Raw genomic sequence first — 21,603 nt, 5'->3', positions numbered from 1 at the left:
ACAAAATGTCAAAGTTAATTAACAAAAGCTTTCCTTCTCTCATTAAGGCGATTCGACCCAAATATACCCTCTTACAACCTTTGGTCCTACCTTATGCATTTAAAGCTCACATGAGTACACAGACTAAGGAATCGACAGGACTGCAATCCGACGTTATGAAGTTTCTCTACACACATAAGCAACGACCTGTACCCACAACCGAAAGCAACATCGTTCTGACCAATTGCCCTCATTGTATCAATATCCGCAAAAATAGTTTTGCTGCGTACCTCAATATTCAAAAGGGTACTTATAAATGTACCACCTGTAAATCTAAGGGCACCTTTCAAGAGTTCTCCAGAAATCTATTAAAGAAAGTGTCACAGCCAGAGGAGTATCCCATCTTATCCACATCCGATATGTTACATACAGGCACAAAGTATGCTCAGTTTTCGAGACCGATGGAAGAAATCAATCGTTACCCTCAAGCCCTTGCCGAAGACACTGATAAATTAGAGCATTTGGAACTGAAACATGGCATGGACAAGAGTACTTGGGAATTGTATAAAGTAGGGATAACAGATGTCGATGGCGTATCCTGCTTGACATTTCCTCAAACTGACTTGACTTATGACTTGGAAAAAGAATCTTTTAAATTGGATACGGTTCGGTTAAAAGTATGTGAATTAGATGACCCTACACACATCATCCAACATGACCCACCATTGCACAGTAAAGAATCTTCAGCAGGTTTATTTGGCTATCAAACTGCTTGTGCGGATTCAGACACACTGATCTTGACACGACGTGAAATGGATGCAATGGCTGCCTATCAAGCCACAGGTATTCCTTCCGTTGCCATACCTACCTCAAATTATCAGCTTCAAGAGTCCGTTTTACCTTTGTTACAACGCTTCACACGTGTCTATATCTGGATGGATGATGATATGGATGGACAGTTAGCTTCCGAAAGATTCGCTCACAAGATTGGAGATTCCAAATGTTTGATTGTCAACACTCGTTTAGGCGACAAAATGGGCCCTATCAATGCCTATGATGCACTGCAGGCAAAGAAAGATATGCTCCAGATTGTGGCGTCCGCTCGAAGAATTAAGCATGATCAAATTGTGGATTTCCGTGATTTGCGTGAGGAAGTCTATAACGAAATTATTCACCCCGATCAATCGCGTGGTGTACAATCGTCGGATTTACCTGCATTAAACAAAATTATGAAGGGTCATCGTCCGGGTGAATTGACCATCTTAACTGGTCCCACCGGTGCTGGTAAAACCACAATTATCAGTCAATTGAGTTTGGATTACTGCCAGTCAGGTGTGCCTACACTTTGGGGATCCTTTGAGATTTTGAACAAGAGACTAGCTAAGAAAATGCTGTTCCAATTTGCTGGAAAAGATATCAGTCTTGTGCCCTCAGAGTTTGAAGAGATTGCAGATAGGTTCCAAGAGGTAATAGACATTAGACATAAATTATGGTTTACAATGATTAACTTTATTGTTTGTTTGTTTTATAGCTCCCACTGTATTTTTTAAAGTTTTTTAGTAGTACAGCAATCAAGGATGTGCTAAAAGCATGTCATCACGCAGTATATGCTTACGATGTTCGCCACATTGTACTTGACAATCTTCAATTCATGTTATCACAACAAGGTAGATCAAGTCTGGATAAATGGGACCTTCAAGACAACGCCATTGCCGAGATCCGACAATTTGCTACGGAGCAAGATGTGCACATCACTTTGGTGGTGCATCCTAGAAAGGACATGGGTGAAGAGCTGGATATCAACTCGATTTTTGGCAGCGCTAAAGTGACACAGGAAGCAGATAATGTGGTCATCATCCAAAAATCGCATGGTAAAATAGATTCACGTTCATTAGATATCAAAAAGAACCGATATGATGGTACATTAGGCGTGATTCCATACAAATTTTTAAGAGAGACACAAAAGGTAAGAAGGATCTAGAGCGTGCAGTATTTTGAAAAAGGTATTAATGTTTAATTTTTATTATTAATAAGATTCGTGAATGTACAATAGAAGAAATACAGGAACAAAGAAAAGCAAAGTATGCAAGTTCTCAAAGTACAGAAGTAAAAGTTAGAAGACCATATAAATAAAAATACAAGTGGGGGAGTTCTTTCTATGCTTTATTGTAAGGCGTGTGTGTGTGTGTGTCGCGGGTGCGGAGGAAAGAGAAGGGGGGGGGGGGAATGTACAGTTGTGTTTTATGTGTTGTGGGTGTGTGTCGAGTATTGTGAGCGATCTAGATGATAATTTTTTTCTATGCTTCTTTCTTGTCCCATTTGGTCAAGATTGATTTTAAATGAATCAAACCGGACCCTTTTATCGGTTGGTGACTATTCAACTCATAGGTTTCGATCCATTGTCGAGCTCGAGCCATCTGTCCTTGATCATAAGCAGTTTTAGTCAAATACCACACTGTCTTTTCATCCATCTCTACACCCTTTTCTTTTAAGATCGTCACCATATTTTCCGCTCCATTCAGATCCTTGTTTAGTATCGCTAATCCCCTCACCAATATATTCAAAGTGGTTACAGTCGGCTTCAGCTTTTTGTGTTCAACTGCGTCGCGCAATAAAGCAAATGGTTCGGTGGGTGTCTGATGTCGATGTGTGTCTGAGTGGTGATAATGTAAAAAGTAAAAATCCATCATCATATTATAAATCCTGATCTCGTCTAGTCTCGTATCTGTACGTTGTCGTGGTAACTTATCAGATTGTCGATTCGCCATGATCATGTCAAACATGCTCTTTACTTTAACGAGATTCTTGTTGCCATCTGATCGAACAAGACCGTACAAGACAACTGAATCCAAGACATGGTTGGTACGTAATCCTTGATCCAATAATTTTTGATAAAGTCGATTCAACTGGCCGAGTTCCGTGTGCTGACTACTTCGAACAAGACCCTGCATGACCGTAGTAAAACTTACAATATCAGGTTGGGGTATGTTGTCTTTGTCTTGTATCATCGAATCCAATACACCGTGTGCAGTCTCGAATTTGCCATCCATGCATAACGTTTGCATCAGTAAATTGTACGTGTACACTGAAACTGGCTCTTCTAAAGCAAATGCCTTGTCTAGTAGATCCATGGCCGCTCCTGTTTCCTTTATCTTTAACAAGCTCGTCACACCCGTATTCAAAAATCGTTCTCTTCCATTAATGGGTACGGCTTTCGAGACACGGTCAAAAGCTTCACTTATCTGCACATTGGAGGGGAATTCGACATAGCTTTTAAAAAGGATGCGTGAGGTGATAGGATTAGCTTCTACGCCGTCTTTTTCCATTAAATCGAGCCAATTCTTTAAACTATCCCAATGTTGACGATTACAGGCGTTCTTGAGAAACGTATTAAATGTCGCTTGGTTAGGCTGGATACCGAGCGAAACCATGTCTTTATAAATATCCAATGTTTGCTCCGGTGTCAAAGGCTCCTTGGATATTTTCATACGTGTCAAAATATTGAACGTAGCTATATCAGGTCCAACCGATCTCTGTTTCATTAAGTCTAACACTTGTTGTACATGCTCGTATTCCTTTTGTTTCGCACATTTACTGATAACTGCGTTGTAAAATGGCAAGATACTTGTAAGTGAACCAGAGGTAGGTAAAGTTACCAGTAGGGTGTCTAATTTTCGATTGAATACGTAGGCAGATAATAATTGGCCTAATAAATCCAATCTCCATTTGACATGTTGGACGTCGCACAAGCTCATGATCTCCTGGATCTTCTTCACCGACCAGTACCCAGAAGCCTCCAAAAGCGCTTTACGAACACTGTCATATCCCTCCAGGTATGGTGAAATGAGACGATAAGTATCCTTTGATGTTGCTAATTGTTGGTAAAAGGATTTCGTTTGTTTTTTGGTTAACTCGTTGTTCAAAGCCCTTCGAAGCGTGTCGTCTAAGGTATTAGTTATTGGTTTTTGTAGTGATGGTGGAGGTGCTAATGGTGCTGATGGTTTGGTCGTTCTAATGGGTGTCGTAATAAACATTCGCTGCTGGGGTTGGCGAGAATAAAGTGTAACAGGGTATTGAGTTTTAGCAGTTAAAATAGCTCTTGGCTGTTGTATAATGCGGTGAGAGACGAAAGCTGGACATTTTTTATAGCATAGACAGGAACGAAGTACCATTCCTTATACATGCTGTTACTTTCAGCAAACAAAAATAAAAGAAAAAGTGTGGGTGTAGGTGTCTTTTTTCCCCAAAATGAAATTTTATATAAGGCCCCCCAGGGTCGGCCTAAAAAACCTTATGACGTGCTTTTTTTTTGGTCACCGCGCGCACATATCAGTCCAAATCTTAAAATCCTGTCATTATATTAAACACGACAGTAAAGATTATCATTGATTCTTTTAGAAAGAGTGGCCCTTTCCTTCAGAATAAGAATTATGAGATCTACTAGAGATTTATACCACATCAATGTTGTTTATTAAGAAAAATCTTTATTACCTAAATTTGTCGGTCAGTCCCTTAGCGCAACTAATTTGTAGCATATAATCCGCATCACGCAGATGTATATGGATGATGATGCGAGCAGGAGTAGCATAGTCGATTACCCTGATTACTCGTGGCCCTTATAAATTATACTCTTTTTCTTTATTTGTACAAATTTTAATCTATTCAGGTGTCTTTCTTGATGGCTAAGTGAGCATCAATGAATGCAAGTCTTTTGGTAATACGAATAGAGGCATCCGCAAGACCAATCAGAGGAATAAGGAAGTAAGGTGTGTAAAGAAATAAGATGACCTTACGCTGGAAATCATCAATGCCGTAGAGTTCCTGATTGAAAATTATCTCTGCAAGACAAGGTAATACGGTTGTCATTACATGAGCACCATAGACTAGCATAAAACGTTTAGTCCCGTTTTCTTTTTGACGTTTAATCATTATAACTTACTGACAAGAGGCAAACGAACCCACGATTTATCTATAATGGATGTATTTAGTTATTTTTTTGTAAATAGTCACTCTTAGTCTAACATACCTTTAAATACACCATAGGTAGCAAAGAAGAAGAAGGGAAGTTGCAAAAAAGCTTCACATAAGGCAAAGCTCTTGAACCAATACATGGTAGGTCTGTTCGTATCCATAAAGGGGTCGTTGGTAAGTGCCATATAAGTGCCGTTCAGCTGTGCAAGGAATGTGGGGATAATTGATTTAGGGTAAAGACATTGAAGATCGAAAAAGATTGTAATAGGAATGTGTGTCAGAAAGTAGAGAAAGAGGATCCAGTCGACAGGTCGATTAAGGATGGGTTGCATCTCATTCGAAAACGAATCGAGATAAGGTGAAACGACTTGTACTGCTGGCTCTACCTTCTTGTACGCTTTGTTACCGTAATCAAGTACAACTTCCACTTTATCCAAAAATGCGTCCATTTCCCCGTTTAATTTATAAAGAATTTATTCTCGAAGAAAAAAGAAAAAAGATAAAAAATAGCTGGACTTGCTTATTTTGTGGAAACTATCCAAGCGATAATCAGCGTGGTTCCAAAGTGTGATGTATGTGTTGCTTCTATCTACTCATTATTATTTCAGACATGGCTTCTAACGCCTATAAATAAAGGTGTTAATGTCTTTTTCATGTTACTCGAGTAATTGATCGCTACCATCTTAATATGTGCTCTAATTTTGTCAGCCTCCACCGTATGCTTATCAGCCAATCTAATGGAATTGATAAGTATAATCCAAGCGATCACATTCTACTTTGAGCTCATTACCTTTGTAAGTGTGCCTCCTTTTTAACAATGTATTCCTTTGCTTCATCCAATGTAAACTGTACGTGAAAACCAAATCCTACATTCACATAGATGTATCTGGTATCGGGTCTATTTTTTTTATTTTTTTGAAGAGGAACTTTTAGTATCACACGTCTCTTTTTTTTTTTTTTTTGTCTCTGTGCATTTCTTTACATGTGTGCTTGAACATAGAATTGAGAGCCCAGATCTACCATGGTTTTCAATTCTTTCAAGTCGTTTTCTTCAATTGTTTCAATTTGCAGGTTTAACTTTTGACTACAAAAAGAATTAGTGACAGTTTCATGCCATTCGGGAGGGCTCCCGTCTTACTATTCCGAAATGCTGTTAAAAATTAAGTCTCGCTCGTCTAGTTCTTGCTTTAAAGAAGGCTTTAACGTATGAGCAATGAACTCGTCATATTTTTTGATCAATGCATTCAAGTCTTGTTTAACAGGATCTTCCATTTTGACAAAAAAAAAAGGTGAGAAAGAAAAAGACCGGCAATCTATGCTTTTTACACCGTGTGCGAGGACTGCTTAAATCTCCAGTGCCTGTTTAAATAATCCTCGCATCATATTAACCGATGGTGAATCATGCAAAACATATTTGAGAATATGCAACTTGATATAGAATGTTACTCTTTTCATTTGATGCACTTAATATTTTCTGTATAAAAGAAATGAATTCACGACATGTTTATTAATTAATACCACATCAGACTCCTATAACACGTTACATTTATTCTTCCTTGAACTGTCTGGTTCTTCCCGTCAGAATAAAGTGATATGACAAATTTTTTCAGTATCACTTTGTCTTATTTATTAAGTTTTTGATCCATATAAAGTCACTATTTTGTGATATATATCGAAGTTTTGAAGGTCCGTGGCTTTGGTTGAGTCTGCCCTTCCTTTGAAACTTTGCAGCAATATTTAAATCATTAAAAATGGCGTATATGTTGATTATATTGAACATAAAATTGTCAGGAACGAGCTCCATAATATTCAAAGAAATGCTTAATGTTACCAAAACTGCCATCGGCACTGATCCGTGCTCGACAGTATATAGTGTAATAGTAGATATATTTCAAATTACAATGACTAAATAACGATGATAGCTATAAAAATATGATTGCCAACCTTAACCTACCCCAGTAACAATAGATCAAAAAATCATTATAGTAAATCAAATGAACAATCTAATAAATTTCAATCAAAAACATGATCATCATATACAATTCCGCCTTCGGTATAATATACCCTAATGCCACCTTTGTTGTCTTTTATTAAATCGGTCTTCTTGGGGATTTCACTCGATTAAATATAATATATAGTTTTTAGTAAATTCAAATTATGTCTAATATAAATTACCTATGTATTGCACTTTGGTAAATAGTCATTCTTACAAAGTGTTGATTGATTCAGAAGCCAACGCACACTATATATACTCTAGCGTTCTATTTTTCGGATCAAGAACAATCCCTTTTTATTGACAATTTATGGGGATAGTAAATGGTCACCAAGCGTTTATAAAGTCTATAGCCAAATCTTTAATATCTTTGAATCGGGATATCGACCGAATTCAAGCATATATATTTGATGGAAAGAATGATAAATTATATTAGATAGGTCTTGATACGCACAAGTACGGCTTATCTATGACTGATTATATAGGAACTGTACTATACAAATTTGCGATTCAACAAAACTAACTGTAATTCATCCTTTATACCTGTTCAGTTATTTCAGATGTCTGTCGAGAGTACTCATAACAAGTGGGATCAATTAAAGTGAAATTCGACATCTCAAAATCAAATAACACTGATATATTCTAAACAGGTGTTTTTGCATGACACCAATTTTCGAAATGGGGCTCTAACTTTTTGAAATGACCGAGTAGAATGTTATCCCAGAAAATTACCAATTACAGCATGACTATCTAATTTAATTATGTGAGGTTCCAGCAGTAGACAGACTGAAATTATATTCATATTTCGATATAATGTCACCAGACGCAAGCTGAATTCAATTGCCTTTTACAAAAGTTAAAATTAGCTCAGAAGCTTCCGATATCAATCATGATTTACTTCCTCTTCTATCTTACTAAGTAACTTAATACTTAGCTAGTCGGACATATTCTAGAATTTAGATTTATTTGTTTTGCTGTACATATGATAAGATAGATTTATTAAAGTTGTCATCCGGATCTTGTGCACCATCTTCTTGCATAATGATACGATTTTATTTTATGCCTAGAAATTCCTTGTCCACCAATTTTAATTTATTATAATTTGTGTAAAATAGCACTTTCTTATAAATCCCAACCTTAAGATTAGAATTCTTTCAAATATTTGGCAGATCATTTTTTTTTTTTTTTTGTGTTCGACAAACAAGCACACAAGAAATGTGATTAAAAATTAGCGGTAGCGTTAATACGTTCCGCCCTATTGATCAACAAAATAGTTTCACAAAATCATTGACGTTTTGTCTAACTACAAAAAAAAAAGTATTTACAATAATATTTACACAAGGAGAATCTCTAAACTTTATATGGTGGATAATTTCCAAATTCTCTGTTTATATTTACAATTGATGCCGCTTTTTAAATTTTAGAATGCTGATATTGCAGCATCATTTATACATATTATTTGTGTCTTCATCAGGGAGAACTTATAATCGAGAGACACTATTTATCAAAGGGCGTAAAACCATATATCTACTAACGTAAATAAACAAAAACAAAAAACTAGTGTTTGTGGTACAAAAACAAAACTTTAAGATGTATGTTGAAAATATTGAAACAAATTTATTTATGGGAATGAAGATGGTATTGATAGATATAGTTTTTTTTTTTAAATTTTTTTTTACATTATTTTAGCATTCGTCGTCAACAAATGAGCAGTTACCCATGGCAGCGGAACTTTCTTCAGTATCTCTGACACAACGGAAACCAATGGTACCACTACGATCAACTGAAGGAGACATGAGTAAATATTTACCGTGTTGATCATTACGATAGGCTTGAGGGAAATATTGTTCGCTATTTTTAGCTTGGTAATAAGAACCACCACGAATAATAGCAGCTCTGGTATGCTCATCTCTGTATACATCAGTCCATTGCCAGACATTACCGACAAGATCGTAAACACCGAGAGGAGAGCGACCAGTAGGATTAGCATCAACATCAGCAGGAGGATGCTCGGGATAAAGTCTTTCACGACCGTTATAGACCTCAGGTACTTTACTCTCATCCCATTCGTTACCCCAGGGGTAATTACGGTATTCAGTACCAGCCTGTGCTACATATTGCCATTCCCATTCATGAGGAAGACTAAAATTAAAAAAGAATAATTAGCATAATGAAAATAAGCGGCGATCAGAATATTTACCGTTTACCAGCCCATTTGGCATAGGCTCTTGCATCTTCGATCGAAACGTGTGTAACAGGCTTATTAGCACGAGAGGAAGGATAACATCCACCAACCCAATGCTTTAAAAAGTTGGTTGGGTCCGCAGGTTTATAATTGGTCTCGTCAATGAACTTTTTGAACTGACTTTCTGTGACATTGTAAGCATCGATATAAAAGGTATTGATCTTCATAGTATAAGTGGCATGCGAGCGTGTAGGTTGGAATTCCCAAGGATATTTAATATCAGTACTAAAAAAAACGGTTAAGTCTAAACGAATTTACACGAGTTCTGGATTTATCAATATTTACCCAGGATATTCTGATGAACCTGTAGGATGAGCGGATAAACCTCTGACACGGAAATCATAAGTATCACCTTCAATTCGAACCATACCGCAAAGGTTTTCAACATGGCATTTAGTGACAGTGATTTCATCCAACTCTTGCCACAAAATGGCACTACTAATGGGATACTTGTGAAGAGGGGTTCTTGAACGATAATGCATGGTCTTGAGAAGCACATCAAAACCGGTAGGCAATTCGGAAACATCCGAAGTAGCAAAAATACAACCATAACCATGAGGTTCAATATCAAAACTCAAAGTAGCAAGACCATCTACAATGTTAGTAGGGGTAATCTCCTGACCGTGCCAGACATCATAATATTGGATACCGATGTGATAATTGACAACAATTTGATGACCAGTGACAACAGCAGGACCACGATTGACAAAAGTCCACAAAATCTGCTCCTTGGTAGAACGACTAGGGAACTTACTAGAGAAGACAGTTTCCCAACGAACACAGGGGCAATGAGGTTCCCATTCGCTGGAAGAGAGAAAATCAGGACCAAAAGTACGGAGAATACTGCTTGTTCTGCGTAAAGCCTCGGCATCACGGGGAGCAAGTTGATTCCAAGTACCAAAGATGTTTTCCCACATTTCAATTCCCAAGCCTGTTAAAAAAAAATATGAGCATCACATTGTTTCTGGGACGGGGAAGAGACAGCAATAGTTTACCATTGAAAAATGCGTGTTGAATCATGCTAGTCTTGTTTCTAGACCATTTGTCTGATGTATGTGTCATATGTCTAGGCTCAATAAACTTTCTTGCTGCAACAGTGGGAACACGTCTAGATAATAATAAGGAATAATCAATTGCCTGCAGTACAAATGCATAACATTCTACTTACAAATTTGTCTCATATTTTGCCATATCCATGGTGTTCCACTGCATGGCCTAAAATAAGTGTTAAAGTTTATGTCTGACAAACCATTATAAATAAATCTTACATAAGTGTCATCCATGGCGGGGGCTGCACCAACTGCATTTTCTTTGTTTGCCTGAGAGTGGTAAACCAAAGGGTGACCAATGGCAAGAGAGTTCATCCAATAATCTTGGGTGAAGTAAGAAACATCACTAGACATACCATCGATATTGTACTCCTCTATAAACGCATATTAAGTATAATGAATATCTACACATGAGAAAAAAAAACTTACTAAACAATCTAGGCAAGATATAACTCCATTGAGCTTGAGGATCACGCTATGTAACACAAAGAAAAAATAAAGTCAGCTCTTGTCAGAAACCAATCGCTGGTAGCAACTTACAGTTCCGTTATCCCAACTAAGAACAGGGAACAAGACCTTCACCTTATTGCTATGAAATTCATCAACCAAAGAACGAATACCGAGGGTTCCTGTAAAAAAAAAAAAAGGTAACAATGGTCAGTTAAGAATTGCATCAATTTTGTGGGTGAGGCTAGTATAATTTACCTCCAGGAAGACATCTAAAAAAATCCTCTGAATTACGACTATCACAACCAAGATTGGGAAAAGTTGGCCAAATCTATAGATTTGTAACACAAATGGGATGCATTGTTAATATTTTTTTTTGTGATGTTTATTTTATGTAGAAAAAAAAAACAAATATACTTACAACAATGGAGTCGATGGTTCCGTAACGTTCCTCAGCGTCTATTGTTTATAATATATGTAAATATCACAACCCAACATAATAAACATGTACAACTTTACCTTTTAAATATCTATCAACAGTATATTTGTTGGTTTCAGGATCGAAAAGAAACAAATCATTAGCCATAACGTGTGGCTGGACATAAGTAGTTTGTGCCCACTAAGATAATATAAGTAAGTAAATGTTTGTTTGACAACAAAATTATGTAAAAAAAAAATAACAAACCTGAAGACCAGGAATATCATAACCAGTGGTGGTATGAGTTTCCTTTGCACTGTTATGTTGCTCAAGACGCCACTTTCTTAAACGTGTGTTCCAGTCCAAGTAATCACGAGGAGAAGCAGGACCTTCAATTTGGTGAGGTCTGAACTTGAGTTGGTAGTCTTCAGAGAAAGCCTTGACGAGCATATTTTAAAATGTTTTAATAATGAAGAAAGAAAAGCAAAAGAAGCACGAATTATGCTTCTTATTTATATATGTCCAAAATTGGCCGTTTTCTTTTTTTTTTCCTCATGATGAGCATGTTCTGATGTGCTGGATTGTTTGTGGTTTAAAGTTTCCGCCAATAAAGCATTTGTACAATAATTTCCTTAGGGAGAAGTACGCCGGGTAGCTAATTTTCATTTACCAAAAATAGATGATTCCATTAGAGCGAGATAACCGATATTGTATCACATACAATTAGGCAAGAAAATAAAAATAGTTCCATCCAACAGGTAGCGTACCTCTTTTGTGGTCCGATTCAAGGAGATGCGATTGAAACAGGAAAGAAAACGAGACATCTCTTGTGACACGTACGCCCCTATACTATTGTAAAAAGCTTTGAAAGCTGAATTTGAACTTTTTTTTCAAGTCACTGGATGTAAAGCATTTTCTTATTTTCATTTTTTGTCACCTACAAAAAATGCCCCATACTTTCATTATACTCGATGGACATCCAAACGCCTTCATTCCAACACTTAGAATAGACAATTCAGTACCACCTACACGTAAACACCAAAATTCACACGTGAATAAATTATTCAATCCTAACTTTTTGTTTAGACCGACTTCCACCATTACCATTATGGGCATGTATGGTCCAAGGATCAATTGAATTTTGCAGAGTTGCTTGGGACATTGAACAATCAAAACAAAACCTTGTAACGTTTTTGATATCTTTTTTTTCTATACAAAAGACTTTGATACTAATGATCCTTCATATATTTCTTTTCCAGATAAATGTTATAGTTGCTGGGAGCTCACCTGTGATATTAAACGATTCGACACAACAAAATATTCAAACATTGCAACAACAATTTCCACCCGTGCAACCTCGACATGCATATCCCCAAGACAGGCTACAACCTGCTATAGAAATTGCCTTATCCAAATATCTGGAAAAGATCGAAATAGATGTGTTACAACGGTGTCGCATTGTTCTTGTTACTATTGCTAAACAGCCTAATGAAAAATCATTCGAGTAAAATTTCACAATGCACACACACGCCCTTTTTAGATTATTTTTGTAACCTCTGATTATATTAGGTTTCGAAATAATCCAGAAGATCCTAGTCGAGATATTCGCTCCATGGTGTACGATGCACTTGCTAATATCAATAAACAAGGCGACAAGAAAATCAGTCATGTTCAAGTGGATGTTTTACGCTTATTACCTTACTCAGCATCCAATGACCATACCATTCCACCCAAAATTACCAATAAACAAATATCATCACAAATTACAATGTCCGTTTACAGCATCCCTAATGGACAGGAGGATTTAAAGTTTGCAATGCGCAATCTATCCCAACTGTATTATAACATCAATGTACTGCACATTTCAAATATACCGATGAAATCCTCTGGGAATGCACAGTCGTGTACAGTCACATTATACTATCAGGCGAACGGGAAACATTTGATTAATCAACAAGAGCCTTTGCGAAATTCATTTATTCATGATCCAAAGTATCTGAAATATAGAGAACTCAAGTTGATCTATTCGAAACGTAGTAAACGTGCACTTCCAGGTAAGGAAGTTTGTTTGCTTTTTCCCAACTAAAAAAGCTTAATTTTTTTTCTTTCTAACAGCTTTGTATAGAGTCTGAATGGTGTACATGTATGCATAGCATATCACCAATAAGAGTGAGTAGTCTTTTTTATTCTTTCTTATTTCCAACTTTATTTTTTGTTTGTATTTACATTGTTTTTTGTCTGTAGTTACATGATTTAGCAACCGAAGTTTATTTGGGCATGACATTTAAAGGTATATGGGAAATTTTAGATGTACCGTTTACATCATTTATTAAAAACAAACTTTTTTTCTACAACAATAGGGAGCATTTCTTATCTTGTGACACCTGAAACACCATCGTCTTACACACACATTTTAATGGCTCAAAATGGTAAACCAAAAGGAAGAAAAAAACGTGAAAATAAGTCTAATACTGATTTGTTTCCACGATCTAGGTGGTATTTTCTTACATTGTCTTAATAGCCAGCTTCAAGCGCAATTTGCAGAATCGGAGAATGCATCGATAGGCCTTGTAGGTACTAGCATTGTGTATGAGCCTAAAACAAAGGAAATGATGGATACGTTGATAAGTCCTATCTTGTTCGAAAACGTCAATGAATTCTTAAGTGCAACGGACCCGTTGTGTAAAACAGTATCATTAAACCCCTTTAGATTCTCACATCACCTGCCCATCATGACATTGAATGAAAAAGGTTTGTGTACATCACGTTGGATTGAAAAAGCAACTCGATGGCGCACTTGTTTCCGTGATTGTGAAGGTACAGATAGATTTCCAATCACACAAGAAGCTGACCGCGCAATTGCGGACCTTGCCACGGACGTTTTGAATGGGATTCCCATCAGCTCCGGGTTTGGTGTTGGGTATGGCTTAATTCATGACTTGCTGGAACAGTTACAGGATGTAATATTGAAAGATACTATACAACCCAAAGATATCAGCACAACCGAAAAACTGATTAGTCTAATCGTTTCACAACTCACAAATGGAATCACCGGAACCTCTCAGAAAATGTTTATCAAGGGCATCAACAAAATTGAAGCAAGGCTTTTGTCGAAAAAATTAATGGTTGGCCTGTATCTTGTTGGAAAAAGATTTATGAACTATTCGGATATACACAGGCAGGTAAGGAGAGAAAGTAAACACATGTAACGATGAAACGTTGTTTATGGTTTTGTTTTATTTCATTTTTCCAGTTATGTTGTTACATGCTTGATACTATAGATAGAAATTCAGAGACAGTAGTTAAACAAGAGATGGAGGAGGTCGGTGTTAAACACGAAGAAGATACAGGTATTGATGCTGCTTGGGGTCAAGTCAACCGTTATGAAAACATGTCGTTGAGAGAAAAGGAGGATGCTGCTCTAGGCTATTTGCCGGATTTCAAACAAGAAGATCATAAAGCTTTTTCAGGTCAACTACCACCCAAGGCAAATTTTGCTGCTGCTAATCCAAATGCTACTAGAATCAATCCTAATTTTAAATCTCGCAGAGGAACGCTACCATCAAATCCCCTTCCCGTCAATAACAATCGACAATATAACCGGTTCAATCAACCCCCACAGCAAGCTCAAAAATACCCAGATCCATCACTGGCTGTACCATATCTGACCTATGTTGCTCCTACGCTGGAAGAAAAGGCGCAAGAAGAAAAAGCCGAAGAGGAAGACTTAGGCGAACCTGGTAATCTTCTATGGCTTTATTGGATGAATGATAAAGTCAAGAAACGTGGAAATGGAGAAGAAGGTGACTTGAGTAGTGGTACTGAGTTAGTTTATAAAAATGGGCAATGGAAGCGTATCAAAAAGGAATTTTTAGGTCGCACGGCGCAAGCAGGAGAAAAGGGAGAGATGGTTTAAATGCTTTTATTTCAGGACGTTAAGTGTAAATAAATACATATTTGAGTGTATCAAGATAGATATGATTACTGTACCAATGATATAATACTTTATTGCTTAAGGATGGGAAATGTCTTTAGAGAGGCAAGATGTTTAAAACATATGTATGGGGAGGAGCATTATTATATGATCTATTATATTTTTACTTGGACTAATGTCTTGTCGCTGTAGTTTTTTTTTTTTTTTTTTTTTTTTTTTTTTTTTTGGGGATGTATATTCCAGAATACTTTTGTTACAAATAAATGACTAACTGCCTTCAAACATAATCGAGATAACTACCATAGACTTTTGAAGTATTGAATTAACAACTGTGTTGAACTGAGATCGGTCTTCCTTCCTTTTGCTTTGTTTCTTCTTTTATATTTATACTTTAAGTTTCCACTTACTAAGATATTGACAATAATTTGGGCATCGTTTTATGATCATACAGCCCAATGTCATGTTCAAAATATATGTTGTTTTTTATGCCTTTGTTGTATTTTTATTTTGGACAATTTATATTGGGCTGGACACCATTATTGAGGTCACACACTGCTCTTCTCCCATGATCCGAATAAATTTGCTAGATTTGTTAATATAACTACTACCTCAGACAATTAAAGACTGTTAGATTCAAATATGGATTGTTTATTAATGTTTCTTTTTCTTATAAAAAAAGAAGTCAAAAATTTAGAGAACAAGGATTGGGCAGGTAGTCAGTTTAGAGAGGAGTTTAGTGATAGAGTCAACAACACTATTAGAGTTATAAATAGCATTATAAACCATAAGACGACAGCCGATACTACTGGTTAGTGTTTTAATCCTATCTTTTAACAAGGACACTTTAGATAGAGAATAGTGTTTATTAGTTAGTGCTTTTTTACATGCTTAAAGAATCAAGTCTTTACAAGCAGTTTAACGCACTGGATGTACAATTTGACCTAATCTATATCAAATAATTTGTATCTTTTTTGTCGTATATTATAACGGCTTGTTGTAAATGCTTGCATACCTATATCAGTGACAATATGTCTATCTTTTTTGTTAATTATAGCATATTCAGTAGCTTTTATCAATTCAATCAAAATAAGCAGGACGTTGGAATTTTTTATTGTATAAATACATGCTTGTGTTTGAAAGGGCAAAAACGCAATCTATTATTTTTTGATTTTAGCATATTTAAGCTTTAGCTGGAAGCTCGTGTGATATTTTTCTTTTTTGTGAGTCTATTACTTTTGTAGTCGCGTTTAGATTGAGTTGCAGATCTGTCAAAGATATTATCTGGAAGTATCCCGTCAATGGTCACCAGACCTTATACAAATTCGCTTAAATACATGGACTATGTTCTGATTATTGTTTCTAATTCAGGGATCAGGTACAAAAGTGAACGATAAAAGAGCAAGTCATAACCATTTAGCTGATACACATAAAAAAAAACTTCCCGTCCTTGGAAGCTAAATCGGGAGTATTTTGACCACGCGTGGTCAGTTTTGATGCTGGAAACCGGGGGATGTTTATAGGTAACCTATAAGAAATTAATGACACAATTGGATCAACAAAAGGTTAAAAATTAAACATGCTGAGTCATTATTATGTCATTATCGCTTTAAAATATAAAAGCTGTTACAAAATATTGCTCTCTTCAATATGTGTTTTTAAACTACAACATTACCCACCAAATGATGTGCATACTTTTAGAACATTCAGAATAAAATCAGATGATGGTAAAGAGTGCTTTGAGTGCCACATTCAAATTTACATGAAAAAGAGATGAAAACTCAGCCACCCATGAAACATGAGTGTATACAATTAATGTTCAAAAAGAAATGTCAACAAAGATACAAATGTTTCTATCTTTGTGCATAGAAATGTTAGTTGTTTACTGTTCATCCTCGTCAGTCTATTGTGTTTAAAAAATCCAATGAAGATCTTTTTTTTTCTCCGTCCATTGTGTCACTTCAAGTGCTACGATGATATATATACATCATCAAATTCCCAATAAACAAAGGCCCGTTGTCTGCTTTTTTTATACTAAATTGGGACCATGCCGAAAAAGCCTAGTAGCATTGCATACTATATAGAAAGATGATATTTACTCAAGAAAATTGGACCATCGTTTTAACTATTTTAGACATGCCTATGTACTTTACTCCGTTATAATATTGTGTGTGTTACCCAACAACGGCCAAGTGAAAATTATAGAAACCGAAGAAAACATTTTGTTTATTTTTCCCCTTTTCTTTTTCTTCTTTTTTTTTTTTACTTCACTCTCTTTACCAACCTGTAATATCCTTAAAAAAAGAAACCGCTTTTTTAGCTTGTTTTTTATACACACATCCCTTTTATACCATTTATTGTTACTATTATAGTAATAATATCAATATACATAAATAATGGCGCATAATAGATATCAGGGTCCCGTCTTTGGTGGCCGTAACGGTCGTAGACGATCCTCTGCTGCAACTCATGAAATCTCTCACTATGATGCTGAGAATCACAGTGGACTTTTTCATAACCGATCTAACCTTAGTGCTGTAGATAGCCGGATATCCGAAACCTCTCAACGCAATATGGCGAACGACAGTTACATGAGCAATAACAACGCATCATCAATAAGATCCGCCTCTGTAAGAGGCCAACTTCATGGTGAACACGGTGCACATATTACCCCATATCATGATCCGGCTGGAAAACCTCTTCGTAGACATGGTACGGAAACCATTGGTGATTTATTGTTGCATCCATTAAAGGAGTTACAATTGCACCAAAAAAGAGTTGATGCTTATGAAGCTGAAAAAAACCAATGGAACGAAAAACATCCTGAATCCATCGCATCTAAACATGACATTGTCAATCTGGAAGAACCAATCATGTAAATAGAAGATCCTTTTTTTTCTTTTAGACAGCAACTAACATGACGACTTTATTCTCTTTCTCGAATACAGTGAAGTCAGGAAAAGACTGAGTAAGACACAGTTCATATTTCTACAAACAAAGAGTCGCTAAATTTATTGATTATTAGCTATGCATTTTAGACATTTGGTGGGTGAACAAGATTTTCATTTCACGGATGAGATGCTTGCTGTGATAACTGAGCCTGTAAAGACCAAAAAAATAACACAGACTATTGTGTAACACGAATTAATTGATTTTTAACGGTCTACCCCTTTTAGCTTGATCTGACTCCTGAAGAGCTGGAGAGAATGAAAAAGTTTCACGATACAGATGATTTAATTGACTTTTTAGAACACACCAAAAGAGATTATTCCGTCAAGGTTCATAAAACAGTTGCCTTTCGAGCTGAATTAGCCCAAAAAAGATGTGAATTTGAAGACTCTTGTAACTATAAAGCCTTTCTCGTTTGTCCGTTTTGTTTAACACTTCTTTTTTAATTAGTCAACTCTTTTGATTTGGGTGACAAGTCATCTAGTTCAGGTTCTACCCATAAATCCTCAACAGACAAACAACCGATTCAAAAGTCCGATTCCGGAAACCTCACTGTCAGACCACGTCCTCATAAAAACCACTCCCCCAGCGATGTTATTCTTGATTTAAACGAGAATGTTTACATACAAATACAATTTATTGAGATCAAGAGAGAGCATGAGGGCGACAAACAAAGACGTGCCTTCTTTTTGGTGCCTGATCCAGATTTGTCCGATGAAATTGGCGAAGAAACCTCCGCTACTTGGGTAGAACTGTTGGGCGATGTATTTTACGTTGGTTGGATTACGTAAGTTTAACCGAGAAAGAAAAATTTTTGTCCGTGTTTTTAATCGTATTTCTGTACATAGAAATTTTACACATTCAATCCATATCTCGAGTCTTTCAAGTTTAGGAACTTATGCAGCTTGGTTTGTTATCATGTGGTGGACTTGGTGTTCAAGCGCTTTATATTCATCAAGATACGATCATGGAGGTATACATTTATAAAATTCATCGTTTCCTCTCATTCTATAATATGCTCACCTTGTTACAGATGTTGCACATCATATCTACAAAATTATTGAATTGTGTGGTCTGAGTAAGTTTTTTCTTATTCTGTGCGTGTAGGCATACGGCTAACCATTATTTGTCCTTATCAGTCATCATGGCAGGTTCAAGCGGCAAAGTAAATTTTGAAGAGAGTCCCAGAATGTTTATTATCGGCTACATCAGTAAGTGTTTATCATCCGTGCTAATCTACACGTGTAAATATTAATTGCGAATTCTACAGTCATGAAATCGGTTATCGCATTCGAGTACCTTGTTGTGTTTTCAGTATCCCTCGGAGCGCACTTTAAATCGTCGCGTCGGCCCCTTGGGCTTTACGTCGCTGCCAGTATGATTTCAATTGCCATGTGGGGAGTGTCGCTCTTATATGTATCGAGAGAAGATATGTCGAAGCGATATGCATTATGGTACTTGAGTATCGGTATGGAGTTGGTGATACACATCATGCAACAAAGCAACAGTCGTGTTTCTTTGGCTGCTAGTCATTTAGGCGAGCGTTTCGGTTTATTTACTCTAATCATCTTGGGTGAAAATTGTATGGGATTTATTCAAATGGTGTCGGAGGCTGATCCCACTCCAAGTGTCATTGCCTGTAATGTGTTTGGTGTCACCATCATTTTCTGTTACTTCTTTATGTATTTTGACGATTTCAGCGGTGAATGTATGGCTACAACAAAACTCAGTCAACTCTGGATGTATCTCCATTTCCCTTTACACTTATTCCAGGTCGCATTTGGTATTGCATTAACAGATGTTATTACAAATCATGGTGCCAAGGAAGATACGGCAAGCTTCCTATCCGAAACATTTGAGCAATGCGCTGCTGCTGCCTCTTCTCTGGGTCATACCGCTGAAGCAACTGCAGCTGAACATGGGACCACAGAACACGCTGCTGCTGCTGCCACTAATACTACATCTGTAATCACCTCTCATTATACCATGTTTAGTGTAGAGGCTGGTCATGACAGTGCACTTAACTGTGACCCCTTATTTACAATCAAGGCATTTTGGATTACAGCTGGCTTAATTCTGTGCTTTAATGCATTTATTAAATGGGTCAATACACCTGTCAAAGGAGGTAAGTAACTTTTCCTTTCGTCATTTACAAATCTTCCTCATTTTCTCACACGATATTTATAGCTCATTATAAATCTCACATCATTTGTGTATCTCGAATCATTAATGCTATTGTATTTTTTGCACTTTCTGTGACCACTTATGCCCACATGGATGGCCTTGCTATGGTATCAGTCATGATGGCTTGTTTATTATTCCAATGTAAGTTTGATGTATTTTTGGGAATTATTCTAAACGTATTAACATTTCCCATTCATGTAGCTGCTGTTGATTTATTAGATTAAAAATTCACATTCTGTCAGATTAAAGTTTTACCGTGGCCCAATTTTTATAATTTGTTTGAAAAAGTAATACAAAAATATAATCGCTTCATGTAGTCCTAGCTAAATCACTAAAGATCAAACCGTCATCGGACAGAACAATAAAGAAGTTTTTAAAGTCATTTGACATTTCAGCGAGACAGAGGTGTGGAATAAATAAGACAGTGATAGGCTTAAAATGCTTACAGTGATAGACACATACTAGCAATGCTCGCACAAAGACCGTCATCTTTATAAGCTAAATATATGTTGTAGCTATTACATATTTTACAGTCTTTATTATACAATAGTATATTTGATTTCTACAATATACTGGATGAGTGCAATATGATATACAATCATATTTTTTAAAAAAAAATCGACTATATAATCAAGAAGCAGTGATAATAACCTGATGTAAGCCTTGTTTACAAAAAAAGTTAAAAAGAAATCTTTCTGTTAAGTAGTGATATCTTATTTCAAAGAACATAGTCTACAAAAGCATATCTTTATTCATATCGAAATAGACGTAGTCTCTCGATGCACGCGAATTTTTAACAAATCAGCTCAATTAGAATTTTGCTTTTCTTAGGAACAGCCAATTTTTCCTTAGAGACAGCCAAAATGAACATAGTCACAACGTAAGATATGTGATTTGGCTGTCCTTTAAACCTGGAAACAAGAATATATTGTCAAGAACAATGTGATAATTACGAATAAATATATATTGAATGATTTATACTTGTTTCGACAATTCTATCATCACTTTTTTCGCCTGTAAGCTCGTTTGATCTTAATCTTACGCAGAATTATTAATGTAAAGGCCAAATGAGAAGCTGGAAGTAAACTATAACACACACATACTGATTTACCATATGCTGATTGTAATAAATTGTATTTGGTTCAAGATAATAAGTTATATTGACCTCTTGGTGTCTTTTAAAGTATTATAATCCAACATTACGACTAAGGGCACCCTAGCTGTCCCTAAGAGACCCACTTTAAGCTGGATTTACACATCGCCGTTTCAAATGATAAAAATGTGGGAGTCTGTTTTGGCTGAAAAATGATATGTAAACAACTTATTGGTTTCTGTCCGATTTATCACAGCGAAACAAAACAAAAGACTCCATTCATATCTTGGGTCAAAATGTTCATGCTTCCATATGGGACTACCATGTGGCGTGTACATTGCAAA

The 21,603-nt window shown here is 36.3% G+C and overlaps 6 protein-coding genes across 6 annotated transcripts; 3 read left to right on the top strand and 3 right to left on the bottom strand.

The window, feature by feature from the left end:
• Window positions 1–110: 110 nt before the first annotated feature.
• Window positions 111–2,112, top strand: EV154DRAFT_557793 (mitochondrial helicase twinkle; the record flags this gene model as incomplete). The annotated part of the gene is made up of 3 exons (XM_051605454.1): window positions 111–1,445; window positions 1,511–1,945; window positions 2,014–2,112. 3 exons carry the CDS (start codon window positions 111–113, stop codon window positions 2,110–2,112), a joined length of 1,869 nt encoding a protein of 622 aa, XP_051463416.1.
• Window positions 2,113–2,181: 69 nt separating this feature from the next.
• EV154DRAFT_490141 (uncharacterized protein) lies at window positions 2,182–4,198 on the bottom strand. The gene has a single exon (XM_051599391.1). It carries the CDS (start codon window positions 4,149–4,151, stop codon window positions 2,277–2,279), a length of 1,875 nt encoding a protein of 624 aa, XP_051463415.1. The 5' UTR covers window positions 4,152–4,198; the 3' UTR covers window positions 2,182–2,276.
• A 443-nt stretch (window positions 4,199–4,641) lies between these two features.
• On the bottom strand, window positions 4,642–6,222 carry EV154DRAFT_475797 (uncharacterized protein; the record flags this gene model as incomplete). The annotated part of the gene is made up of 7 exons (XM_051597998.1): window positions 4,642–4,889; window positions 4,919–4,948; window positions 5,006–5,377; window positions 5,611–5,684; window positions 5,741–5,848; window positions 5,933–6,034; window positions 6,089–6,222. 7 exons carry the CDS (start codon window positions 6,220–6,222, stop codon window positions 4,642–4,644), a joined length of 1,068 nt encoding a protein of 355 aa, XP_051463414.1.
• A 2,314-nt stretch (window positions 6,223–8,536) lies between these two features.
• Window positions 8,537–11,579, bottom strand: EV154DRAFT_490136 (C-type lectin protein). The gene is made up of 12 exons (XM_051599390.1): window positions 11,370–11,579; window positions 11,204–11,303; window positions 11,106–11,143; window positions 10,943–11,015; window positions 10,778–10,866; window positions 10,667–10,712; window positions 10,457–10,611; window positions 10,357–10,403; window positions 10,184–10,296; window positions 9,474–10,119; window positions 9,144–9,413; window positions 8,537–9,085 (listed from the first exon to the last, which is right to left on the bottom strand). Exons 1-12 carry the CDS (start codon window positions 11,550–11,552, stop codon window positions 8,629–8,631), a joined length of 2,217 nt encoding a protein of 738 aa, XP_051463413.1. The 5' UTR covers window positions 11,553–11,579; the 3' UTR covers window positions 8,537–8,628.
• A 215-nt stretch (window positions 11,580–11,794) lies between these two features.
• Window positions 11,795–15,009, top strand: EV154DRAFT_580515 (uncharacterized protein; the record flags this gene model as incomplete). The annotated part of the gene is made up of 8 exons (XM_051606618.1): window positions 11,795–12,133; window positions 12,189–12,286; window positions 12,362–12,606; window positions 12,768–13,156; window positions 13,360–13,392; window positions 13,463–13,531; window positions 13,596–13,907; window positions 14,384–15,009. Coding segments are annotated over exons 1-8 (1,857 nt in total), but the record flags the coding sequence as incomplete, so codon positions are not given.
• Window positions 15,010–17,297: 2,288 nt separating this feature from the next.
• Window positions 17,298–20,654, top strand: EV154DRAFT_433824 (bacterial low temperature requirement A protein-domain-containing protein). Its single transcript, XM_051596746.1, has 11 exons — window positions 17,298–17,908; window positions 17,982–18,001; window positions 18,059–18,135; window positions 18,210–18,375; window positions 18,433–18,769; window positions 18,831–18,955; window positions 19,016–19,060; window positions 19,122–19,193; window positions 19,253–20,107; window positions 20,170–20,307; window positions 20,368–20,654. Exons 1-11 carry the CDS (start codon window positions 17,430–17,432, stop codon window positions 20,388–20,390), a joined length of 2,337 nt encoding a protein of 778 aa, XP_051463411.1. The 5' UTR covers window positions 17,298–17,429; the 3' UTR covers window positions 20,391–20,654.
• The last annotated feature ends 949 nt before the right edge of the window (window positions 20,655–21,603 follow it).

The sequence above is a fragment of the Mucor mucedo genome, assembly GCF_025094135.1.
Source record: "Mucor mucedo strain NRRL 3635 chromosome Unknown EV154scaffold_2, whole genome shotgun sequence".
Taxonomy (NCBI): domain Eukaryota; kingdom Fungi; phylum Mucoromycota; class Mucoromycetes; order Mucorales; family Mucoraceae; genus Mucor; species Mucor mucedo.
This window is presented reverse-complemented; position numbering and strand designations above follow the sequence as displayed.